At 32.2% G+C, this 26,185-nt stretch overlaps 2 protein-coding genes and 1 long non-coding RNA gene across 8 annotated transcripts in view; 1 reads left to right on the top strand and 2 right to left on the bottom strand.

Annotated features, from left to right (window-relative positions):
• Positions 1 to 2,096: 2,096 nt before the first annotated feature.
• On the bottom strand, positions 2,097 to 2,759 carry LOC111625220. Its single transcript, XR_002756694.1, has 2 exons — positions 2,707 to 2,759; positions 2,097 to 2,511 (listed from the first exon to the last, which is right to left on the bottom strand). It is a non-coding gene; the product is annotated as an uncharacterized LOC111625220 (long non-coding RNA).
• An 8-nt stretch (positions 2,760 to 2,767) lies between these two features.
• On the top strand, positions 2,768 to 3,865 carry LOC111625218. Of its 2 annotated transcripts, none has more exons than XM_023368305.1 (2): positions 2,768 to 2,862; positions 3,451 to 3,865. In XM_023368305.1, exons 1-2 carry the CDS (start codon positions 2,787 to 2,789, stop codon positions 3,819 to 3,821), a joined length of 447 nt encoding a protein of 148 aa, XP_023224073.1. In that variant the 5' UTR covers positions 2,768 to 2,786; the 3' UTR covers positions 3,822 to 3,865. The 2 variants fall into 2 exon arrangements, with proteins under 2 accessions (XP_023224073.1, XP_023224072.1); XM_023368304.1 differs by having other exon boundaries at positions 2,768 to 3,255.
• Positions 3,866 to 4,268: 403 nt separating this feature from the next.
• The window catches only part of LOC111625217 (bromodomain-containing protein 7-like), a 57,055-nt gene continuing 35,138 nt past the window's right edge, over positions 4,269 to 26,185 (bottom strand). For all 5 annotated transcript variants that reach the window (XM_023368301.1, XM_023368299.1, XM_023368302.1 and 2 more), the window contains exons 4-15: positions 23,135 to 23,279; positions 22,948 to 23,058; positions 22,648 to 22,820; positions 11,701 to 11,830; positions 6,865 to 6,955; positions 6,685 to 6,792; positions 6,468 to 6,603; positions 6,273 to 6,381; positions 5,991 to 6,186; positions 5,710 to 5,919; positions 5,589 to 5,629; positions 4,269 to 5,503 (exon numbers count right to left, since the gene is read on the bottom strand). In XM_023368301.1, coding sequence (XP_023224069.1) covers positions 5,159 to 5,503; positions 5,589 to 5,629; positions 5,710 to 5,919; positions 5,991 to 6,186; positions 6,273 to 6,381; positions 6,468 to 6,603; positions 6,685 to 6,792; positions 6,865 to 6,955; positions 11,701 to 11,830; positions 22,648 to 22,820; positions 22,948 to 23,058; positions 23,135 to 23,279 — 1,795 coding nt within the window. In that variant the 3' untranslated portion in view covers positions 4,269 to 5,158. The remainder of the gene's footprint in view (positions 5,504 to 5,588; positions 5,630 to 5,709; positions 5,920 to 5,990; positions 6,187 to 6,272; positions 6,382 to 6,467; positions 6,604 to 6,684; positions 6,793 to 6,864; positions 6,956 to 11,700; positions 11,831 to 22,647; positions 22,821 to 22,947; positions 23,059 to 23,134; positions 23,280 to 26,185) is intronic.

Below are 26,185 nucleotides of genomic sequence, written 5' to 3'. Positions count from 1 at the left end.
AGAGCTTGAATCTTACCCATTGCCATACATATCGGCTGGCGTCCCGTTAACCATAAAGTACCCCAAAATTGTATTACATGTTACATGCCAAACGAGTCTCACAATGTACAGCAGTTTCAAACTGCTCTAAGGGTTCAACTATACAAATGTGAGCAAGAGAATTTTCCAAGCAAGTGAGAATATGTGGCAAGAAGAGGTGATGACATTTCACACACTGTTTCTCGCTCTCGTGTGTGGTCATAATAAACGAGAGCAAAAAACAAGAAGTGTGTGTGAAATGTCATCACCTCTTCTTGCCACATATTCTTGCTCACTCACATCTGCATAGTCACACCCTAAGAGGTTGACACGTCTGAACTTTATTGGTCCTTTATTGATACACAGTCTAGGGGTCACCACTGTCTCATTCAGACCTAGAATCTTACCAAAGTGACCTTACCTTACAACAGAAATTAACTTTAAAATTGCAAAATACCTATGTGGACCTTCATCCATGCCATGTTGCTGTCTCATTGCTTGAGACTGACTGATATTGGAATCTCCAACTATACCTTTCAACCCATTTATAAAATCTTGGGATAATGTTCTTCTCTACATAATAAACATACAATTTTAACTCTTACCTTCACAAAAAAAGGAAACATTTTATAGAAGTTTAAAAAGTTATCGCTTTATAAAATTATATAATACACATTAAGTGACATTAATTACCTGTAAATAGCATTTTAAATTAGAAAAACAAATAAGGTTAGTTGTAGCAGACGAACGAGGAAACTGTACGACTCTAAACATATTGAAAAAATCGACCTCTAGTGACGGAATTTAGAAATTACAAATATATATAATTATATGATATTCACTTTTATACAACTTCTAAATTTTATTATTACAATGTTGTAATAAATTGCGTAATATTCTTGAAATTGCTTATTTTTACAAATAATTTAATAATATAATTCTTAAAAATAATTTTAAGGAAATAATTGTCTATGTTTAGAATCTGAATTCTCTATTTATATCAATATTTTAAATAATAATATTTATAATAAAAGAATATAAACATTTTTGATGTTTAAATTAAATTTTTAATAAGTTTCTAAATTATTTATGTAATATTATGTTAACATTTTGTTGTAATAATAAATAAAATAAAATTTTTTAATTAAATATTTTTAAAAACATGTACAGAGGTCATAGGGAAGATTATTTCACGTGATAAAAACGGCGATAAATAAAAAAAATCAGTTTATAAACATTATAGATAAAGAATTAACCTCAGAAATGTTGGCTTTCCTGTATAGAAATTGTTTTGCGGAGAAGCCGCTTTGCAGGAAACTAATCATAAGATCAATCTCTAACATTTTACTCTCTTATTTAATTAAAGTCCATTCCTTTCTAAATGTTTAATATTAAATGACTATGAGAACTGTCTCAATTTCATTCGTTATAAAGAATTAATTGGGCAAAGGAATTACATTTCTGAGAGGAAATACAATCATAGAAACAAAAATTACCAGAGTTCGGATTCTTGAGACTTATCACATTTCACTTACTTATTATTTTTCTTAATTTTTAAAATATGGATACCGTTCTTCCCACATTTATCATTCTTTACAGTTTACAATATTCCTCTGATCTTTATCACCTTTAATGCATACTTTTTAAACCTAAGTTGTCCTCGGATGTTAATTATTCCCCGGTTCAAATATAAATTTATGAACTTAACAAATACAGAAAACTCTAGTAATTTTGCAAGAGAAAAAACAACCTGAACACTTTTGTATTGTCATCCTAAATCTCTCAAAATGATATTTCATGCAATATTTCTGTTTAGTTGTTTAAATGACATAGTACAAAGTTCAATTAAATTCGATAAATATATCGAGTTTTTGTAACAAAATCTCGTAACAGATGGCGCCACACAATTTTATTCCTTATATTATAAAAATTAATAAATTCTAAAAATTTTTTCGTTTAAAAAACTTCTAAGAACCACAAGTGACGTTCACTCTTTAATTCCGACTTCGATAGAGTTTAAAAAAACAGAGAAAACCAGAGAATTATTTTCACTATCTCTTACTTTATTATGTTATCCATATATATTTCGCTATTTTAGCCTCTTCAGTGGATATTACACTGTTTAGATGCCAGTACTATTATAGTTCATCAAGCTATCCCAGCATGCATCGACATATGCTCCGGTATTTAAATTTATACAATTTGCATGTTCTTTAATACAGTAATGTTCTATGATGCGTCTTTTTACAAAATTTTTTTCTTTATACAAAATTTTAATATTACTACGATCAATAAGACAATTTTTAATACTGCAGTGTTGTTGCCACGGGGATTCAGTTCTGTTCAATCGAATTGCCGCCTCATGCTCCTTTAGCCTCACTTCCAGTTTTCTTCCTGTTTCTCCAACGTAGCTTTTCCGTTCTGTGCACGTACACATCAATTCATATACGACTTCTGCAACTTCTAAAGGATTCTTCGATTGTTTTTCATTTGCTTTATTAATCAGACAAATACTGTTATTTAATTTATTTTTTTGTTCACCTACTAAATTGACTGAGAACAATTCTTTAATATAAGTTTTATATTTTTCATAAAATTTGAAAATATATGGAATTTTAATATATAAGTTTTCTATTTTATTATTTTTAACATTATATCTATTATTTAAATACGAATTGTACCACTTACGTATAAGCTGTTGTGGATAGTCATTCAATAAATATTTTTTAAAAAGATTCTTANATTATCGCCAAAGAGACGGGATCGCAATGGGATCAGTAATTGGCCCAAAGCTTGCCGATATTTGTATGGCATCAATAGATGAAAAAATCTTCCAGTACCAAGGTATTGTTTTTTATACTAGATATGTGGATGACATATTAGTTTTGTACGACTCAAATAACGTTACAGCTGAAAATATCAAGGATTATGCAAATAGTTTAAATAAGAACATTAAATTTACTTATGAAGAAGAAAAAAATTATGAAATTAATTATTTAGATGTAATAATCACAAGAAAAAATGAAACATTGCTGTTCCGAAAATACGAAAAAATATGTAATAATAATAAGGTGATTAATTACAAGTCATATTCTTCTATAGGAATAAAAAGAAATGTTTTTTTGATGGAATTAAAGAAAATATTTAATAGAACAACTTTAAAAAAATATATTGAAATTGAAACTAAGAATCTTTTTAAAAAATATTTATTGAATGACTATCCACAACAGCTTATACGTAAGTGGTACAATTCGTATTTAAATAATAGATATAATGTTAAAAATAATAAAATAGAAAACTTATATATTAAAATTCCATATATTTTCAAATTTTATGAAAAATATAAAACTTATATTAAAGAATTGTTCTCAGTCAATTTAGTAGGTGAACAAAAAAATAAATTAAATAACAGTATTTGTCTGATTAATAAAGCAAATGAAAAACAATCGAAGAATCCTTTAGAAGTTGCAGAAGTCGTATATGAATTGATGTGTACGTGCACAGAACGGAAAAGCTACGTTGGAGAAACAGGAAGAAAACTGGAAGTGAGGCTAAAGGAGCATGAGGCGGCAATTCGATTGAACAGAACTGAATCCCCGTGGCAACAACACTGCAGTATTAAAAATTGTCTTATTGATCGTAGTAATATTAAAATTTTGTATAAAGAAAAAAATTTTGTAAAAAGACGCATCATAGAACATTACTGTATTAAAGAACATGCAAATTGTATAAATTTAAATACCGGAGCATATGTCGATGCATGCTGGGATAGCTTGATGAACTATAATAGTACTGGCATCTAAACAGTGTAATATCCACTGAAGAGGCTAAAATAGCGAAATATATATGGATAACATAATAAAGTAAGAGATAGTGAAAATAATTCTCTGGTTTTCTCTGTTTTTTTAAACTCTATCGAAGTCGGAATTAAAGAGTGAACGTCACTTGTGGTTCTTAGAAGTTTTTTAAACGAAAAAGTTTTTAGAATTTATTAATTTTAATATTTGTCTACACCGATCCCATTGTTTTATTATTCATTATATTATAATTAAAAATCATAAAAGTTACTTTCTAAATAAAATATCATAACAGCCGGGAAAGTTACGCAACTCGTTGCTGGACGTTTCTTAATTTAGTAAATTATTAAATCTCATTTTTAAAAAAAGTTAGTTTTCAAGCAAAGCGCCATGTTTTAATCGATGCCGTTTCAATCTCGCAGTCGCCGTTTACTTACAAATAAAACATTAAACTGATGTATAAACATTTTATTTACAGATATGAATAAAAATGTTTACATCCTTTTTTTAAAACGAAAAACGATAAGGCCTTTTAAAGACGAAGTGGCAGTGGAAATACATACATTTACATACATACCGATACACGTTCGTACATGTACAATTTTAATATAAACAATCGGTAAAAAGCGCAATTACTGTAGGCCTCTTACCAAAATATATCCGGTCACGTGTTTCTGCCACACATACTGCGTTTACGCTTCCACTTCAGAAAATATAGGAAATAACGAATCGGAAATGTTCCGCCATTTTACTTGATCAGTGTGAACTCTCGGAAACATATATAACTATTTTTTTTTTTATTTCTATGCATCTACAACTAAAAATATTGCATATAAATTAATTATACAATATATTTACACGTTGCAGTTCTTAATTCCGTGACGTCTTTCTTTATACAGTAACAATTTCCGGTGTCATCCAAATCTGGAGTTGTTCTACATTCCCTTTGGCCTACTGATTGGACAAATGATTACCCATCTGACAATGAGTAAACCGACGAATTCTATGTAATTAAAAACGTGTTACACACATCAGAAACTTGTGCCAAAATTTTGGCCACGGCACTTAATTTTCGAATAGTTTTTAAGCCTTTAAAATCCTAACATCATGATGTAAAGTGCTTCCTTCCTTCCTCTTTCCGTATAACATATATGGCGCTCTCTACAAAGTTATAAGAAGCAGACAAACAAAAATACTAAAGTAGCCAGTTCTAAATGAGGTCTTTCGTCAATTTATTTAATTTTTTTTATTTTTATTTTTTGATTTATAGAATTATAACTTTTAAGACAATTAAATATTTTGATTGAATATTTTTAATATGGAAGGCGTATTTTAATAAATGCTCACGTTCCTGAGGGTGACTCGCATACCCGTAAATTGGGTGTCGTCTCTAAAAACTCTCTGAATTCCGACTCGATGTCGGTGGTGGTACGTAACCGGCGATCATCAGTGGCCAAATGATTTGGGGAACATGTTACCAATTCTTGAGATACCCGATTGTCAACAGTTAGTTCGACTCTCTCCTCTTCCTCCACTTGATTGACCACCTCTTCTATTGTGCTCTTCTGTTCTTGAGAATCCTCCGGAGGATCTATGGAAACTGTGACCGGTTCGTCCGATACTGGTCGGAAAGTAATGCCCATGGCTTTTCTCAGACATTCTACGCTGACAATTTCTGAAGGAGTTGCCTGTTTTAAACATACAAATTATGGATTAAAACTGTTTTGAGTTATTTACATTCACAAGAAATTATTTTTTGTACAAATTCCTTACTTGAGAAGCAATGTCGGCCAGTTTCTGTGAAACCCTCTCGGCTGTAATTTTAAATAGATTATTATTAATTATAAAATATACTGTACCATTATTTTTAAAGAAATAAAACAAAAAGTCTCACCTAGCTCTTGTTCTGCTGCAGAAGGACCCTGTATGTTTGCCAAATGAGGTGGAGGTTCTGCACTTAACCGTTCGTGTTGAACTTTGGCTAAATTCTGTAATAGTTTAGTAGTTGAATCTAGTTTTCGCTGAATCACTCGCCTCTGTTCACTCAAGGAAACTTCATTTTGTAATTTTTTAACTGATTCATCATTTTTTGGAGCCGATTCTCCTGCCATTTACATAGAAATTTTATAAGTATCTTTCCAGTTCTAAAACAAGATTTTAATCTATAACACTTACCAACATTATCTAGAAGAGACATATCTAAATCTACAGAAGAAAGAGCATTCAAGGAATCAAAATCTACTCTAATATCACTATCATTAGTTGGCTCTGTAGCTGTACCAATTCCTTTCTTTTCAGTAGATAATGTTTCCGTCACTAAGGCTGACAGATCATCTAACTTTTTCTTTTCTTCTTCAGCTCCTTTTCTTTTCTGTTTTTTTCATATTCATACAATTATGCTTTGTTGATTAAACAAACTTAAAATAGATGTTATATACTCATAGATAAAATTCTTACCTCTTCCAGTAACTTCATGGTTTTTGAATGCTCTCCCCCAGTTAATATATCCAACAGATTATCCACCATATTCATAACAAAGTCACAGTCTTTAGCAAAACTCATAATACTATAAGAGGATATATTTTTAAAAACTTGTAAATTTCTATTGTTATTAATTAATTATTATAGTTATTTATGTAAAATATTGCTTACCTTTCAGCATATTGAACCCCAGTATCATCTCCATATGCAGATAAAACTAAATCAGATTCTTCTTTAGTAAGATTGGCAAACATGGAATCATACTGAGGACTATAGGAAGTGAATGAGCCATAATTCAAATAATTCACTATAATAAAAATAAAAAGTAATTATATATAATCTTCATTTTTAATTTTTTTCATTATGAAAAAACTGATTTGTTATCTACCTGGTTTCACAATGTTTTTGGCATCTTCTCGGAACCTAGTAATAGATCCTGTCCCTTGAGTCAATTTTCCAGTTAACATTTCTAAATTGACTTTCATTTCTGTTTGACCTATCAACATAAATTCAATTTTAAAATTTTAGAAATCTTTTGATGTTATATAAGGCATTAAATGAAACATACCATTGTTCTCTTTATCATTGCCTTTTCCACTTGAAGGATTAAGAAGTGCAAGTGTAGTGCTTCCATTTTCATGTTGCCTTAAGAATCCATACTAGAACAACCAATTTCAGATAAGTTTCTTAATTTATTAATATCAAATTGTTTGTGTGATATACAATGTATGACAAAAATAAATGCACACCTGTACATATAATTAACATCCAGGAATAGTATGGAAATAAAGAAAAATTGTTATACTTGTGTCATCAAGAAAGTATTTAAGGAGATGGTCGATACAATACAAAGTAAGATATTACTATTATGTTTGATTTTATTATTATTTTTAATTAGCTTTGTACTTATATCTAGCTCTTAATAATTTTGATGAGCGGCCATAAAATGTAAAACAGCCTGAAATACATCAATTTATATAAGTAATCAACCAAATTAAATATTTTAATCAATTTTCTGGAGTTTACAAATTGACTTTCAAATTAAATATAATTATACCCTAAGTTTTGTATCATTGAATTACTGGTAGAGTTCCTATATGCCTGCAGATGCAGGATTATGGAATTTTCAAGAATTATCTAATTGGATATAGTTGGTGATCCCAACAGAAAGGAAAGTATTTTTAGCTTTTACAAAATTTGCAAATTTGACAGCAATGAAAAATGGGTCGTATACAATAACAAGAAGAGGTCATTTCAATGGCTTGATACTGATGTGAGAGATCGGACTTGGAAAGGGGAAAACCCCATAATTTTATTTGGGAATTTTTCGAAAAAAAATTCATTTGTCGTTTTGAAAAGGAAATTTATTTAAATCTCAGAGAAAAAAAAACCTTTTCCATTTTATTACCAGAGGATGAGTGCAATTCTCTTCCCGGAGTCGTTTCCTTTCCCAGGGAACTCAGAATGTGTCACTGAGAACTACAACAAAAAATTCACTATTGGTGGAAACAACAACATGACTTGGAAATAAAAAGGAAACCTGAAGGAACAGTGAGAGGGGTCGAAAGTCCGCGAGAATATTCCATGTGTGCCAGTTGAAAGGATTTATCATCATCGCTCGTTGCCGTGCGCTCTTCCTGAATATCCAGTGTTCCTCCAGGAACACCTACAAAGAACCAACAGATCTCAACTTTCGATAGACTTTAACCGCCATCCAAGGCAACAGAGACATTCCCAAAGCTCCTCAATGACTCCACAGACATCTGGAAATTCGTACATAGTGCTTCAGGTATTTATAATGACCCGCAATGTTATGTAAACTCTCTCTCTCCAACTCGGTTCTCGCAAAGAAGCTTTAGGGGAAATACCCTTTTGTAGAACTAGTTTAATAAATGAATTTTGTTATTGTTAGAATTGTGTTAGGTGCACTTCCTCAAGCAGTCTCCATCCCGAGTCCAACTGCCCAGATGCGACTGCTCGCATGTAAAGATGAACGTAACGATCTCTGTGTCTACCCAGAAGACAGTGGTGTCAGTCCTGATAAATTAAACATTGTAGTCTTTGCTGACGCAATGTCGACCCTTCGGTCCTGTGGTGCCACAGCATAGAGGGGGCCCTTCGGCATTGTCACACTGATAAACCTCCCAAACATATGCTGAAATCAAGCCTACATCCAAAAACAATTATGATTACAATTTTGTGGTCATTAAACAGCTTCCTCAAACCCAAGTGAAATAATCATAACAGACTCTTACATAAATGAACCGGACATTGTTCATGAGAAAATCTGTAATGGTGGAACTTTAATTATATCCTTTGCAGAAATGCATTATGCAGGATCCTGTAAGCTCAGCTACTTAAGAATAAATGATATTTGTACTAAGGTAATCATTTAAAACAGAAAAATAGTCCTAAATAATAATATTACATTAAATTCAACTACAATGAAAATATTAAGCCAGTATTATCTCCATTTGCTTTCTGTTTAATAGATCTCGCTTTATTCTATCCACTCAGTGATAACTAATATTTAAGTGACATCATTTTTTCAAATGTTTATATTTTGTTCTGAATACTTTCTGTTTTCAAATTTTTTTCCTTCTTAAATTTTACATGAAATCATCTAAACTAAATGGTTAAATTTTTTTCTTTTCAAATTTATTGGTCAAATTTCTTGTGTTTTCATTGATGAATTTGATATATTTCTTTAAACAAACTTACACATGTAAACTTAAAAACTGTTATATTAGGTCATCAAGGATGATATTTGTAGATAATAATATTGCCTCTCAGAGTGCCTATGAATTATTGTTTAAGTTTGGTGTTAGCAAACAAACAATATTAACTCATTTAGCTCAAATCAGTAAAGTGAAAAAGTTGGATAAGTGGGTTCCACATGAAACGCTTGTTTAATGTTGCTTTCTCATCACAAATCTGATCCAAGAATAGAATTGTCACTTGTAATGAGATATGGATCCAATATGACAATTGCAAACATTCAGCTCAGTGGCTGGACAAGGATGAATCATCAAAACACACTCCAAAGTGCAATATTCATCAAAAGAAGCTGATGGTGAGTGTTTGGTGGTCTAGCGCAGGTGTGATCCATTATGATTTCAAGAAACCTGGCTCATTGATCACAGCAAAATATACTGCAACCAACTGGATGAAATGATGCAAAAGCTTAAAGAAAAACAGCCTAGATTGGTCAACAGCTCGACTCCTATATTATTGCATGATAACACACAAATGACCACACTCTGCACAAATGACTGTGGCAAAACTACAGGAATTCAAGTTGAAACTTCATCATCATCCTCTATACTCACCAGACCCAGCCCCCATTGACTACCACTTCTTCTGTAATTTGGACAACTTTTTAATAGGAAAACAATTTAATTCTGACAATGCTGTAAAACTGGCCTTCCAGGAATTCATTGACTCTTGTCCGCCAGGGTTTTATACCATCAGCCTGAACAACCTGCCACTTAAATGGCAAAACTGTATAGACAATACGGATGCATACTTTGATGAATAAAATAATTCCTTATACAGTGGGTGTTCAGATAGCGAATAAATCGGATAACAAACACTTTCGCAAAAGATTTTTATGATTGGACAATGAACACATGTTTGGATAATAAACACTTCACTGAACTAACATAAAAAGAAGCGACAGAAAATAACAAATACCAATTGATTTTCCCTTGTCTTCGGGTAGCAATTCTAAACCTTTTGGAGCGCAGGAGACATCAACATCGATACTCAACCTGATACCGATCAGATAATATTCCTCCGAATTTTGAAACTCTCCCTTGTAATTCCAGCTTTTTGTTTACCTTTCTGACAAATAATCTTTTATAGTCTTCACGAGACTGTCGGACGGTCACTTGTTAAGTTTTGCATTGGGGTTTATTTACGAAATGTGAAAGTTTAATTGTCCCATTGGATATTCGTTAACATTTTAATACCAAATTTTAAATTTCATCCAGGCCTTGCATTTAAATAATTTTTTGTGGGCTAGTTGATTTTTGTGGCTTTTCAAACTTTTTATTTAAAAAAGAAACTGATAATATTATGAAGCCTAAAAAGAGGAGTGCCAAGAACTGTGCTCACCATAGAAGCCAAGTAAGAGATAATAGCCAAGGTAGAAAGTGGGCATAAGATGTTTGATGTTGCTAGGCAGTATGGCTTGAACAGGCCTAAAGTAGGCACAATCTTAGCTATGAAAGATATATCAAGAAGTCTCAAGCTGCTAATGGAGTAATGAAAATCACATCTGAGAAATAAAGAGCATTTTAGAGCTCATAATGGAAGCTGAAACTGATCTGACAACAGAAGAACTCTGAGAACTCTCAAATGAAGAAAACCAAGAAACTCAGAGAGATGTGTTTTCTTTTGACAAAGAGGAAGACGAAAGAGGAGAAATGTCAACATCTGCTACTGAAGATCTTTTGACGAAGTGGGAGGATATCAGAACAACAATAATCCCAAGTGGCATTCAAATCAGAATAAAGTTAACAGGGTTGGGGATCTCTACAATTACAATACTATTAATTACTTCCGAAAAATCCTGAAGAAAAGAGAAAAGCAATTGACATTAGACAGATTCTTTAACCCCCACAAACAAAAAAAACATGACTAATAAAAATGTAAGACTGCATACATATGTATTTTTACTATTACATATAAACAAACGTAGTAAAAGAAGTATATATTTTTTATTTTTTGGAGTGAATGAATTAATTAAATTTCCATAAAAACCTATGGTAAATCGATAATTGGTTAACGAACAAAGTCTTGGAACAAATTATGTTCATTAACTGATCACCCACTGTATTTGTAAGTTATCAACCAACTTTGCCTTTTTTTCCACAAATTTCATCCTTGATGACCTGATACAAAAGCTCAATAAATGAACAAACAGCAATTTGGTCACTGATAATTCAGAAACTGTATAAATTAAGTAATAGTCACTTGTTCAAGTTAAAATAAGATCATCATAATTTATATGTATTAATTTTTCAGATATATAGAAACAAATATTGAACTAAAACATGTGTGTTTATATATGGCCTATTGGAATCAATACAGACACACTGTTTTATTTATCTCTCACTTTATTTTTTCCCTAATATAATAAACTGAATCAATTCATGATAACATCCAAAGATTCAAGAATGCTTTTCATAAAAGATTTAAATAATTTTTAAACACATTTGAAATATTTATATAAATTTATGTAAAATTAGTAATAATTATACAATTTATTCTTAATTATAATTTGAAAACAAAATTTTGCTTTAATAACTTAAACAAATTCATGTAAAATTAATCAAATTAGTAAAACTAGACTTAAAGTAAGTGAGAATTTCCTATGATAAAAAAATAAGTTATGTCTTACTCTGCTCTTAGGTCGAGATAATGTTAATCGATCAGCTGCTGCTTTGGCTGCTTTACGTGCCTCTGCCAAAATTTCTTCTGGAGAAAGATCATCATCCTGAGAATCAGTATCATTTTGATTCTGAGTCCAACTAAAATTAATTTAATTTTGTTACCAACTAATGAATGAATTCATATTTTAACAAATTTTAAAAATCTCCTATATTTAATGTTAGAAAACTTATATTAAATAGTTATCAAACTTCTCAACAACACCATGTTATAGCAAAATTAAACAACTACAAACCTTTACGGTGCAATATTGAATAAAATCAAGTTAAAAAGTTCCCACATATGTTTTCGAACCTAATTACGGTTCTTCCTCAGGTGAAAAAATCATTCGATGGAATGCAAAGTTTGAAAGAGATTCGTTCATCAAAATCCAAGAATTCCGCATCTGTCGTCATCAATGGGCATGCGTATTCTGATGTAAAAGCTTTTATTTATATAGCATGTTCTCTCCGTCATATATAATATATAAGCAATTGCCACGCTAGGGATAGAGACACTTCATCTTTACAGTTAATACACTTGTTGTCATGGGCCATTTTATATATATAAATTGCTTCGATCCATCTTAGATGCTCAGTATGAGGTGTGGTGTAGATGATCCTAGCTTCGCTAAATCTTGGATCGATGTCCGGATCCGTAGCACAACGAGCCAGTGCAGTAGATAATCTTTCGTGCTGTATGTCAGCCCTGTGTTCCTTTATTCTGACACCTAACAAGCGCTTAGTGAAGCCAATGTATAATAATTCTTCATTACAGCAATGATCACTCAAAGCGATGACATATACCCCCGATAGCATGTGATTGTTGGGGCCATCCTTATCATTACGGAGTATATTATATACGGTAGGACATCTCCTGTATGTGATGTTGATGTTTTTCTTTTTGGCAATCTCAGAGTACAGGTTCTGTAAACACGGGTTGTAAGTGACAGGAACTCTGTCTTTAGGATCTGGTCTTTCGTCATTCAGCAATGCATCTTGTGCGGATACTTGGGTATGACGTAGTTTCCTGGATAAGTTATTCACAAGGTTGTGATAACCATGGCGTTTCGCTATATTAGATATTGTTCTAAGCTCAGATTTTAGAGCAGCCGTCGTTGATGAATGAGTATAGGCTCTTTTAATTAATGTGTTGAACGCTGCCATTTTATATCGGAAAGGATCACATGATCCTATTGGTATGTATAGCAGTTCCGCAATAGGTTTCCTGTATACCTCCGTGCGGATCATCGTTCCATCCACATAAATGCTAATATCCAGAAAATGAACATGTGTGTCGTGTGCTTGATCCAGCTGTAGAGTTAAGCCGTATCTGTTATCATTGACCGATTCTAAGAAAGCTGATACGTCAGACTTAACCTTCCATAAAATGAGGATATCATCTATATATCTCCTGTATAATATGATGTTAGAGAGATGGAGGGGGAGGATTCTTTCGTCTAGTTGACGTATTACTAATTCGCATAAGTCCCCTGCAACAGGGCTCCCCATCGGTACACCCCTAGATTGCATGTACGTTGTGCCTTTGAATTGAAATAACGAGTTGTAGCATAAGAGGTGCGACATCTCTAAGACTTGTTGCCGTAGGTTAGAATCATCAACTATTCTGAATAAGAGATCCCTGAGGGCTTCGCATAAGTCAGGACAACAGATTTAACCAGTGGTTGATAAAACTAGAGCACCAACCCATAATTTGGAAAAGCTCACACATTCTTTGATTTCTCCTTACTTGCATGACTACCTCTATACAGTGAATAGCAGTGAACAACTCCTATCATACCTCAAACTGGTCGACACCCCTCCACAATTCCTTACTGTATTTGATTTTAAGTCTCTATACCCTTCGATTCTTCTTCCTCCTACATTTTGTGCCCTCAGGGATCTCTTATTCAGAATAGTTGATGATTCTAACCTACGGCAACAAGTCTTAGAGATGTCGCACCTCTTATGCTACAACTCGTTATTTCAATTCAAAGGCACAACGTACATGCAATCTAGGGGTGTACCGATGGGGAGCCCTGTTGCAGGGGACTTATGCGAATTAGTAATACGTCAACTAGACGAAAGAATCCTCCCCCTCCATCTCTCTAACATCATATTATACAGGAGATATATAGATGATATCCTCATTTTATGGAAGGTTAAGTCTGACGTATCAGCTTTCTTAGAATCGGTCAATGATAACAGATACGGCTTAACTCTACAGCTGGATCAAGCACACGACACACATGTTCATTTTCTGGATATTAGCATTTATGTGGATGGAACGATGATCCGCACGGAGGTATACAGGAAACCTATTGCGGAACTGCTATACATACCAATAGGATCATGTGATCCTTTCCGATATAAAATGGCAGCGTTCAACACATTAATTAAAAGAGCCTATACTCATTCATCAACGACGGCTGCTCTAAAATCTGAGCTTAGAACAATATCTAATATAGCGAAACGCCATGGTTATCACAACCTTGTGAATAACTTATCCAGGAAACTACGTCATACCCAAGTATCCGCACAAGATGCATTGCTGAATGACGAAAGACCAGATCCTAAAGACAGAGTTCCTGTCACTTACAACCCGTGTTTACAGAACCTGTACTCTGAGATTGCCAAAAAGAAAAACATCAACATCACATACAGGAGATGTCCTACCGTATATAATATACTCCGTAATGATAAGGATGGCCCCAACAATCACATGCTATCGGGGGTATATGTCATCGCTTTGAGTGATCATTGCTGTAATGAAGAATTATTATACATTGGCTTCACTAAGCGCTTGTTAGGTGTCAGAATAAAGGAACACAGGGCTGACATACAGCACGAAAGATTATCTACTGCACTGGCTCGTTGTGCTACGGATCCGGACATCGATCCAAGATTTAGCGAAGCTAGGATCATCTACACCACACCTCATACTGAGCATCTAAGATGGATCGAAGCAATTTATATATATAAAATGGCCCATGACAACAAGTGTATTAACTGTAAAGATGAAGTGTCTCTATCCCTAGCGTGGCAATTGCTTATATATTATATATGACGGAGAGAACATGCTATATAAATAAAAGCTTTTACATCAGAATACGCATGCCCATTGATGACGACAGATGCGGAATTCTTGGATTTTGATGAACGAATCTCTTTCAAACTTTGCATTCCATCGAATGATTTTTTCACCTGAGGAAGAACCGTAATTAGGTTCGAAAACATATGTGGGAACTTTTTAACTTGATTTTATTCAATATCGCACCGTAAAGGTTTGTAGTTGTTTAATTTAGATAGTTATCTATAAATAGAGATTTTTATCAGAATTATGTTCTATAAATCATATAATTAATTTTTTTTGAAAACAGAATTGAAATATCTTAAAAAGTTTTAATCATGTAACAAATTTTATTTACATAATTATTAAATTTGAAATTTATATAAATTTCCATACAACCAATTACAGTAGAGTCCCATTCAATGCGAGGGATTCATTATGCATTATAGGAAATCATGTTATCAAAACCTGCATTATCACATGATTTAAGAAAGTTTAAACCTTGACCTATAAGTTAAAAAAAAAACATATATCTCTGATCGACGTAATTCAAGGGTGTTGCTTGCTTTATTTGCACATTGTACGAGACTCTACTGTAATTTTATAGTAATTTTATGTATCATAAGTTAACAATTCTATTGTAATCTAAATTTTAATTTTTGTTGTTAGATATAATCATGATTTAATTTTATAAAAATAATTTAAAAATTTACCAAAAAAATGAATTTGTCAACTTTTACAATGCAATAATCTGGATATTTAATCAAATACTGTCAAAAATTTCCAGGTTACAATCAGGTTAATTATTTGATTTCACAATTAGAAAAGTTAAACTGCAGACAGGCAAAATACTATTTGATATTATCACCATCATTTTAAGTTATTTAATAGTAGATAACCTTTACAGTTCATATAACATACAGTTTACATAATTTGTCAAAATGACTATATGATAACAACAAACCATTATGATTTAAATAATAGTACATAATTAATAATGATTATTTTAAATCATTCTTAGCTCAAAATGATTTAAAATAAGGGTGTTTATCAGGCAAGAATGATAGTGTAGATTTGACTATTGTCAACAAATGGCAATTAAAATTTCTGGAGCTAATTAAAAATTAAAACAGAACATTTTTTATTTTATGTTGTATGATTCTGTTGTTATTAATTTTAATGAAGCATTATTGATCTGGATTGCTCTACCATCTGAAACATTTGTAGTGCCATAAGAAACTGGTTACAATGTAAATGTTAGCAGAGACCACTTTACAATTAGATTGTGTGTCAATGTAACAAACTGAAAAGCAAATGTCTATAGCCATAAACAAACTACTTTATATTAACTGTAATATTTTAGAAACATCATATATGAACACATTAACACTGTTAAGGGTTTATTGGCAAGCCAACAAAACTGCATGGATGACATTAACATTTTTAGAGCTAATTTAGTAAATTGAATCTATAAGTATATGCACATACTTAAAAAATACTATGTTTCATTGATAATCATCCTGCTCATTTATGCAAATCAAAAGTTAAGACTAAATTTTTCCTTCCAAGTTCCTTACTTCTCATATACAGCCATCAGATCTTGGGATCATCAATACAGTCGACCCCCCTATAACACGGTAGATACGCTCCGTTCTTTATGAAATAGATGTTCTAAGAGTCCTTAAATACATGAGCCAATCACAGCCCGGCATGTGTACAGTTTACGGACTATGGCTGTTTGAAAGGTTTTCTTCCATAAAATTAATCGATTCTAGACTAATTCGACTCAACATTTCCAAAATACATATAATTTTTTGGGAATAATCCATATAAACTACGCTATAAACAAAAAATTGTAGGATTACTTATCGAGTGTGCACCGTTCGACGATGCCATTGTTTAAGCTTGTTTTCGTCGTGGAGCTTGTCATTGAATGGTGCTCGTGTGCTTCCTGATAAATTATTTTTTTTGCGAAAAATTCAATGAACTTTGGAGACAGCATTAATATAAATATAATTTTTATGGACATTAAATAATAAATGGTTTTTAGTAGGTCCACTGCTCGTTTAGGGCTGTTTCACACTATGACCGACTGGACGACCCGACCAATTTTATAATCGGACTGACTAGTAGTAAAAGCATTCACACTAAGTACGATTATATGTCGGTGGCCAACTCATAAGGACCAATCAGAACACGTGTTATAGATCAATACACTAGCCAATCATGGTAAGATTTTTTAAATTAAACAGAAAACATGACCGTCATGAAAAGCGATCATGCATTTAGATATATCACGTCATTATTAGATTATTGGATTAGTCAATCACGTACAGTACCTTCAATGTTTAGTTTCTTGGAAATCTCCATCCAAGAATTATTTTTTTTTATGTTGTCTTTATAATCGGCTCGCTGAATATCATAAAGCCACAGATATGTTTTGACTTTGTTTATTAAAACTTCCGAGAAATCTATACTTTCTGCCACTTTCTAACTTCGTATATCGGATAAATCTAAACTCTGATTGGTTATAGCTTCGAAGCTCTCATTGGCTGTAGCTCACAGACTGCTCCGACCCGACTACAAATATTTAACTTTTCAAATCTGTCCGATTGGAATGACTAGTAGGTCAGCAAACTGCTGTTGCCATGGCAACATGACTTGGAGTCAGGCCAGTTGACCCAGTCGGTCATAGTGTGAAATAGCCCTTAAACTCAACGGTTTGTACAATATCCACTATTGGTCTAGATTTGCCCAATCCTGTCGCGACACGAGTCGGCGATGACGTTTTATCTAATTGTATGAGTTTTTTAGCGTGTTTGTACGAATACTGTCGCAATTTTTTCGCCATCATATAGGAATCAAACTATATGAACCCATGTTATAGGGGGTCAACTGTAGTTTTAAAGCTTACTGCTGCAGCAAAGTTATTAAACAATAAGTGGTTGTAAAGAACAAAGATGATTTTTTTGAGTGTCAATTTGCTAGATGGCATTGACTGGACTGTGTGATATGGAGTTAAGGAAAGCATTATCCAAACATATTTGTAATTTAATTAAAATTTACTTCATATTGCAATTTATCTTAATATTTTATGATATATCAGAACCATTGAAATGTTAGAATATGAATATTTCTAAAAAAATTTAAAAAATTATTTGCCAAAATTTAATAGTTTTAAATATTTGTTTTTTAAGATGCCTTAATTTGATGAATGTAACAATAAATGAAATATTTAAACATTTTCACAGAGGAATAGAAATTGTTTAATGTTCAATTTCACACTGCATTCTATTTGGTTGAAACTATTACGCAACCTTTAAAGGAGTGAGTGAGTCAATGTGAGAAAGTCTAACCACTAGACTTCACATTACAAAACAAAAAATATGATGCTTTATGTTTTATTTTATTAGTATATATTTCAAGTTATTGTATCCAAATCTTTTATCAGTAAAAGCTCGTGAAATAATGTAGAGAATCATTTTATGTATTAGCGAGCATGACAGCCTCAAAATAAGGTATGGACAGGAATAGGGAAACAGCATCGACTTTAATTAAATAAGTGATATGCATTAGTTCAGTGTTTCTCAACGGGGGCGATATCACCCCCATGTGGACGTTTTTCCACATTGAGGGGGCAATTAGTAACAATTAATATTTTGGGGGGGGGGCAAAAACAATTTTCTGGGCAAAATAGTAAAACATTATATTAAGAATAATTAGATATTTTATTCGTTATATCGTACAATAATTAAACAAATAACATCATACTAGTCCAGGGGTGGCCAACAGTTTTTGCCCCCAGGCCGAATTGAAAAGAAACCTTTTTTCACGGGCCAAACCAGAGGCTGCCCTAGGAAGATTTTGAGGTGGTGCAAGATCTCATTGTGGTGTCACCAAGTAGAGACTAAATTGTACATAGAGATTACAGATACATTTTTCACATTATCATGCATTATCAACATTCTTTCTTTTAATAAAGTTGATAAACATTCTACGCTGTACTTACGAGATTTGTAATGGAGGAATAAACTCTAAATGCGCAGTGAGTTGTTGACCTTTTATTTTTTTTTATTTTATTTTTTTTTTAAGCGTCAGAGTTTTTCATCAAGTCATTCGGACTTGAGTAGCTAATGTTGGAAGATTAATTGCGAGCCACATAAATTCATTAGACGGGCCATATGTTGGCCATGCCTGTACTAGTCACTATTCTATTCAATGCAGTACAAATTTGGCGTCAGCCTTGGCCCACAGCATCGGAAGGAAGTTTGAAGTGAAAGGGCAATACTACGTTGAAGGGGGCAATGATTCGTTAGAGGTTGAGAAACACTGCATTAGTTGGAAAGATCTCTTAGAGCAGAAGAAATAAGAGTCTTGGCATGTATAGAGGCTGTGGTCACCAAGTTAGAAGGAGGTATTAAAGATGTAAGTAATTTAGTTGTGGCAGCTTCAAGATGGTATGTTGGATGAGTGCATTTATTGACAAGTGGTCTTAAAGGCCAACTATGCTTGTGCGTTTACACTTCAAAAAGTAATCTGGGACAAACTGTATTCTTTGGAGGTTGTAGAGAACCTGTCAAAGACAAAGTAATCTCTGGGAGAGCTATGATCTTGTGTGTTTTCTGTAAAACGATGTTGGTTGGTCCTGATTCAGAGGAATGGATTTAGATTGTATCAGGAAATCATTAGCTCTTGAAATGAAATCATGATTTTTACACAACACAAATCTCTTTTCTTTATCAGCCACCAGTAGATTCAAGTTATTGGATGTAAGAAATAATTTGACAGACCGAGTCATTTTTGTTCTCATGTTGTTATTTTTTATGCAGCGTTGCATTGTTATATTGGTGATAGCTGTTAATTCTAAGTCTGGTTGTAATTCCGGACTTGTAACACTTTTGATGGCTGCTATCGCGGAAGGAATTAAATGTGCATAATCGAGCTTTGGGATCGGTATATGTTTTGGTCTCTTTGTTAACACTTGATGAATTTCTTCTGGAACCTTTACATTAGTATAATTATAATAAGAGATCTCTATTTTCCTAGCTTGTTTTCGGTGGAAATTTTCTTGTAGCCATAGGACTTTCTTGTGGATTTCCTTCTACAGTAGACTCCCTATAACACGGGTTCCTATAATTACGATTCCTATAAGACGGTGAAAAAATTGCGACGGTATCCATACAAACCTGGTAAAAAAATGCCTATAATTTAGTAAAATGTCATCGGGCAGCCGAACTACTTTCCGCCATCCAGCGCCAAGCTACAGAGAATTTAGGCGGGTAAATTGAGTTTACTATCGTCTGTACAGTATTATATATAAATTAGGTACTGTATACATAATTATATATTAACTTAATTTATTGTAACTTTATTATAATTATATATATACTTTCCGCCGTCCAGCGCCACGCTACGGAGAGTTTAGGCGAGTAAGTTGTTTACTATCATCTGTACAGTATGTAAATTAGGTACCGTAAGTCTAATACAGTACTGTAATTTTATACATTTCTTGTGAAAGAAACATTTCTTATTCAACGGCCATAAAAATTATTTATATTAATAATGTCTCCAAAGTTCAACGAACTTTTCGCAGAAAAATAACTTATCAGAAATTGCGGCCGCGGTTTGGTGTGTTGCTCCGCGACGAAAACAAGCTTGAGCAATGGCGACGTAGAACGGTGCACACTAGGTAAGTAATCCTACAATTTTTTGTTTATAGCGTAGTTTATACAGATTATTCCCAAAAAAATTATACATATTTTGGAAACGTTGAGTCGGATTAGTCTAGAATCGATTAATTTTATGGAAGAAAACCTTTCAAACAGCCGTAGTCCGTAAACTTCACACGTGTCGGGCTGTGATTGGCAAGGACTCATACAAAATTGATTCATAAAGAACGGAACGTATCTACCATGTTATAGGGGGTCAACTGTATATCCACTTACTTTTTTATTGGCTATAAAGGCTATTTTACCCAATTGTTGATGTAGAAATCTTGCATCACATTGTTTAGTAAAGCAATGGTGGGATAGGTACAGCTTTTCTTCTTTTTCTGCTACTTTCTTGCATTTGTTCTTGATTAACTTAGCAAGTAGAGATCATTTGATTCTTGGTAATAAGGAGCGAACTTCAAACGGAAAGGAGTCGTACTTTAGCTTGATACATTTGGGAATAAAACCTTTTTTGCAAATTTTTGAAAGGAACCATAGTTGTGCTTTCAGTTTTAGCCATGTTACTCTTGTATTCAGTAGTATGAAGAAGTGATTTTTATGGTTTTCCATAATAAAGTTAGTTATAACTTCACACTGACTTTATAATTATTGTAAAATCACTTACGTGTTGTGGCGTTACCACGGTGAATTATTAAAATATAAATATAAAATGTTCACGAGCACTTTTGTTAAAATATAAATATAAAATAAAATATAATNAATATAATAATAATAAAAGTATAAAATATAAATATAAAATGTTCACGAATTACCATCTTCAGGTGAAATGAATACTACAGTTTTCTGTATCAGAGTTATAGCACTTCTTGAAAAAGTGGTGTGGCTAAATGGAACTCCAATGTAAATCGAAATTTTCTTGCAGTTCGAAAATGTTTCAGAATGGAACGGAAAATTATAGAAATTCACAAACTATGGTTGCTATGCGACCATGTAGCTCTAGCAATCTAATTTGTAACGTTTAAATAAAGTAGTCCATGTTTTAGAGATTTCCAGAGTTGTGGTATTACATGGTGAAAGCGTTGAAACATATAGGTTTTTCCAAATAAAGAGTTCTTTATGATTATTGCACCCTTTCAATAGTTTTGTTTGGTCCCAAACCAGCTGGTAATCTTGATCAAGGACTTTTCTCGCTAATTCTGTTGATGGCCGGTTATTACGGATGTCATCCTGATGTTCTGAGACGCGTAATGTTAGTGTTCTAGCAGTCGCTCCTATATAATAAGTATCTTCTCCTGATCCATTATGTTGTGATGGAATAAGATAAACTCCTGATTTCTCTTTCACATCGATGGAGGGCTCTGTCATTAGTTAGTAATCTTCTTAATGTTGGCTGCGTGGATAGCGGTAGCATATAGCCATTTTTTCTAAACAAGTGTACAATTTTGAGTGATACAGGACCCAGAAATGGTAATGGGGGGTGTGCTATCCTTAGGTTCTCTTTATTGGTAAGGAACGATTGAGGATATAATTTATTTTTAACTCGATTCCGAAGATAATAAAACTTTGCTTGGGAATAGCCCACTTTTATCATTGCTTTTTTGATAAGTTGCATTTCCTGTTCTACAAATACTTTGCTAGAAAGAAGAAGGAAAGCTCTTCTCATAAGGGAAGTGATGGCCGAGTTTAAATAGTGTACTGGTTGAAAGGCCATAGCAGGAATAATCTGTGGTATACTATTATTTCTGTGATAAACAGAATCATTTATCAGCTAAACAACTCAAAATTTGTAATGTAAACATATCATCAATAAAATTTATTGTTTGGTTTGCTTATTTATCTACAATCTTTTGGTTTTGCTTATAATGAAAGAAAAAGTGGTAATTGAGCAAATATTTGGAATATCAATAAATCAAAATAAAATATAAGTAATAAAATTTATAAAACAAATTGGTCAATCATTCTTAGTGCCAATACATTCTCATGTATCTTGACTTTTGAAAATATATATAATTTTAACAATTATCTAGAAATTTAATACTAATGAAACACTACCAATAAACAATACAGCATGTGATTTGTCATTTAGTTTTCAAATAAAGACCTTTTTTATAAAAAATTTGGAAATTTGGTTCCTTAAACAATAAAGATATTAATTTATCTTAAATTGTTTTTCTTACCTTCCTTTAATTTTAGACTTTTTAATATCTTGTAAAACAACTGAACAAGAATCAGAAATAATTTCTTCCTTAACATAATCTTCATCTGCATCATCATCAGGATCAAATCCTAATTCTTCTGCTCCCAGATCAGATATATATGGAAGATTTCTTCTTAACAATAATAGTTGATCCTGTAATTGTCAACATATAACCTTTAATAATAACATTCAGTTATATTTATAAATTAATTACAGTTACTTTAGTACAAGAACAATAAATTGTTGCAATTTGTAAATGAAAACTGAAAAACAGATATACCTGACTTAATAATTTTTCTCCTACATGCCACATTTTCTTAGCACTCTTAAAATAAACTGTATCTGGACGATTGTATGTCATAGCATTATCACACATTAATTTCAGATCACTCTTGAGAGAGAAAAAGAGTAGAAAATTAGTATTACTGAAATATAATATAGAAAATTCTCAATTTTTTTAAACTTACTCTGAATTCATTCACATTACTATATTCTTTATTTTCAATTTTTTTCCTCATAGTGCTGAAATCCATAGGATCAGAGATGATACTAGAGTATCCTGGGGCAATTATATCACTGACAGGCCAAGCAAAAAATTGCTGAGGATCTTTCCTTAAAATTAAAATTTTAGTAAAATTTGTTGTCATAATTTATTTACAATGTTAATTTTCATAACTCTCGAAAATATTAAAATATTTTCAAGACAATAACAATTTCACTTCATATTAGGTTATTTTTACAGAAATTGTAGATTGAGAATTATACAGAATGCCAGTTAAGCTACCCAGATCTCCTCTTCCAGTATACTTAATATGTAATAAATTATAGCCCAATAATTTACAGCAGTTGATGGTGTGTTATTGCAATGTATCAGGTTTAGTAAAGTTGTTTATATTCTGCCCATTGCAAAGACACTCCTTGCTCACTTGCATATCGTGCTAGAGCTGTACTGTGTTTGTTTTTACTAATATCGTATTTGTGCTCTTTGAGTCTTTGCATCAAGAATCTGTTTGTTGAGTCAATATATGTTAGATTTTTATCAAATCTGTTGTCCTACAGTGGTATGGAATATACCCCAATAGTTTTGCTAGCTTCAATCTTATCCTACTGTTGTTGAGTAGTTTGTATACAGTTGGGTTGTGTTTATAGGTTTTTCCATATATGGTCTCAGCTTTCATCTATATAACTCCATTCTTGAGATTAAGGAAAGACAGACAGACAGACAGACAACAGTGGGAATTTATAAGTTTGCAATCTTTTCAAATTGGAGCACAATAATTGCACATAAGAAGAAGACACATTACAGGTTTTTCATAATCATCAAATTCAAGAAATAACAATTATGTACAGCAAAATTATGCATGAAAAATCAGCAGAAAATTGCCGTCTTATTCATGTGATTGTGTATAAAAATTTCACGATTGCAGGTTAATGTTAGTGTTTTAATAATTGTGGTTGGCTTATCATCATATATTGTATCTAATTTTCATTTATTTTATATCGTATGATATGTTCCTTTTTATACTGATGTAAAATTCATAATATAATGTTGCTTTAAACTTACATAACACACACAGTTTATTGTAATTTGAAATGATTTGCTCTAGTTTTGAAAACTGTTCTAAAATATTACTTATTAAAAAAGTGTTAGTTAATTATTTCTAAGAACATTGAAAAAACAGACTCAGTTGATTGTAGAGACGCTTAGAGACCGAAGGTGGTTTACAGATCGGGTAGACCTCTGTTCAGAAAAATTTCATTGCAGAGACGGCATTTCTCACCTACCACAATGTAGACAGCGATTAGAAACAAGTTATTTGACCTATTTTCTAGATTCACTCGACAGCAGGTTTAGAGGGCTTTTCAATTCGAGTGGTAGCTTTGTTCATGGAAAAGTTTAGATAAAAACAGATATCGTTCCTTTGATAAATGTTGTAAACGGTACGAATCGACAAAATTATTCATTAATTAATTGCTTGGAGCAAAAACAACAACATTAAATATTTTAAATTTGTTTTAAATGTTCCAACTTCGACATTCAAATGGGTGGAGACTTAAAACTTCAATTAATTTAAATCAGATGCATTTATTTACAATTCAAGTATCGTGTCGGTTATAAAACGTTAATGTATTTCGGAGTCATTGTACTGTTAAACAAACGAGACAATTTTAATAATTATAGAAATCTGTTTATAGATATTAAAAAAATATATTATTATTAATAAAATATTTAAAATTACTCATTTCGATGTAATAAGACGTCAAAATAATTCCTTAAAAATCTATTCCAAATTCGGTATAAATTTTCTAAATATGGATTTGTTCATATTTTAAACCATATTGGCAATGAAATTAAATATTGAAATGGAAAAGGATTATCATTAATTGCCAAAAAATGATTTTGACAGCCTTAAGATTATATTTCTGGAAGTTTTCAGAATATAGCTGGTGACCATTTCTGACGTCACAAACAAATAACCCGATTGGCCAAACGACTCCTAAAACAGGGGAGTAATAGCAAAGTAAGTAAGAGCCAATGTTTTGCCGAAGTTCGTTTAGAAAATGGTCAGAAATAGATGATCGTTGTCTTTGCAACACATTTTAAACCGCGATTCAGCCAGCCAACGTCTATAGGCCGTTCTGTTGATAAATGTCGTTTAACGTAAACTCTGTCTCTGCAATCGGCTGACTGAGTCTTAAGTTACTTCAGTATGATCATGTAAAGCTAAAATGATAAAAAATTACAGAGAGATATCCTATTAATAATGTTAGCTATCTCATCGTACTTCCCTTGTGAACTTTAACTCTGTTGCAGTCTTGTGGTTTCTGTGAGGGATCAAACACTTAAAAAAAAGACCTTTCTAAAAATAACATGATGATGCTATGAAAAATTTTTTGAATTGGTTTTATCAATTTTCAGAAAAAAGTGCATGGTTTCTCACAGAAAGTAGATGAACTAAGTCATCATAATGTTTTTTCCATTATTTGGATAACATTTCCTTTTCCCTGAAATTAATGCATACACCATTTTTAGAAGTTTGCAAAATTTCAAACACATTCATTGATTTTAATTTGTAAAAGTCAAACACTTTTTTAATAATTTAGCCTAATCCCAACATACAGACACTCCTGGCTCGCTAGCAAATAGGGCAAGTACAAATTAAAGACAAAGTTGCTCTAAAAATATATTTCAGATGATCACCATTTTTACATAGTGTTCTAGAAAAAAAAAATCTATTGGTTTTTTGTTTTTTAAGGAACTTTTTTTAAATGTAGGCAGTTGGGAGACTATCCGATTTTTTGAAAGAGCGATATAAACTGTTGTTTTTCTTTTTTTAGAAGAGACAGTTGCGTATGTGGTGTGGCTGACTCGCCATTGGATGCGTTTCATATTATCGCTGTTTGTACTTTTTTGTCAAAATTACGTGAGGAGACCTTTGGGGTTCCCTGTTTTTCATTTAATCAGTTTAAAAAAGTTATTTCTGATTTTGATTTATTTTTTAAGGCTTAAAGTGAAA

This window comes from Centruroides sculpturatus, unplaced genomic scaffold, assembly GCF_000671375.1.
Source record: "Centruroides sculpturatus isolate CEXI.00-Female unplaced genomic scaffold, Cexi_2.0 scaffold317, whole genome shotgun sequence".
Classification (NCBI taxonomy): domain Eukaryota; kingdom Metazoa; phylum Arthropoda; class Arachnida; order Scorpiones; family Buthidae; genus Centruroides; species Centruroides sculpturatus.
Note: the sequence above shows the minus strand (reverse complement) of the source record. Positions and strands in the feature narration are given on the sequence as shown.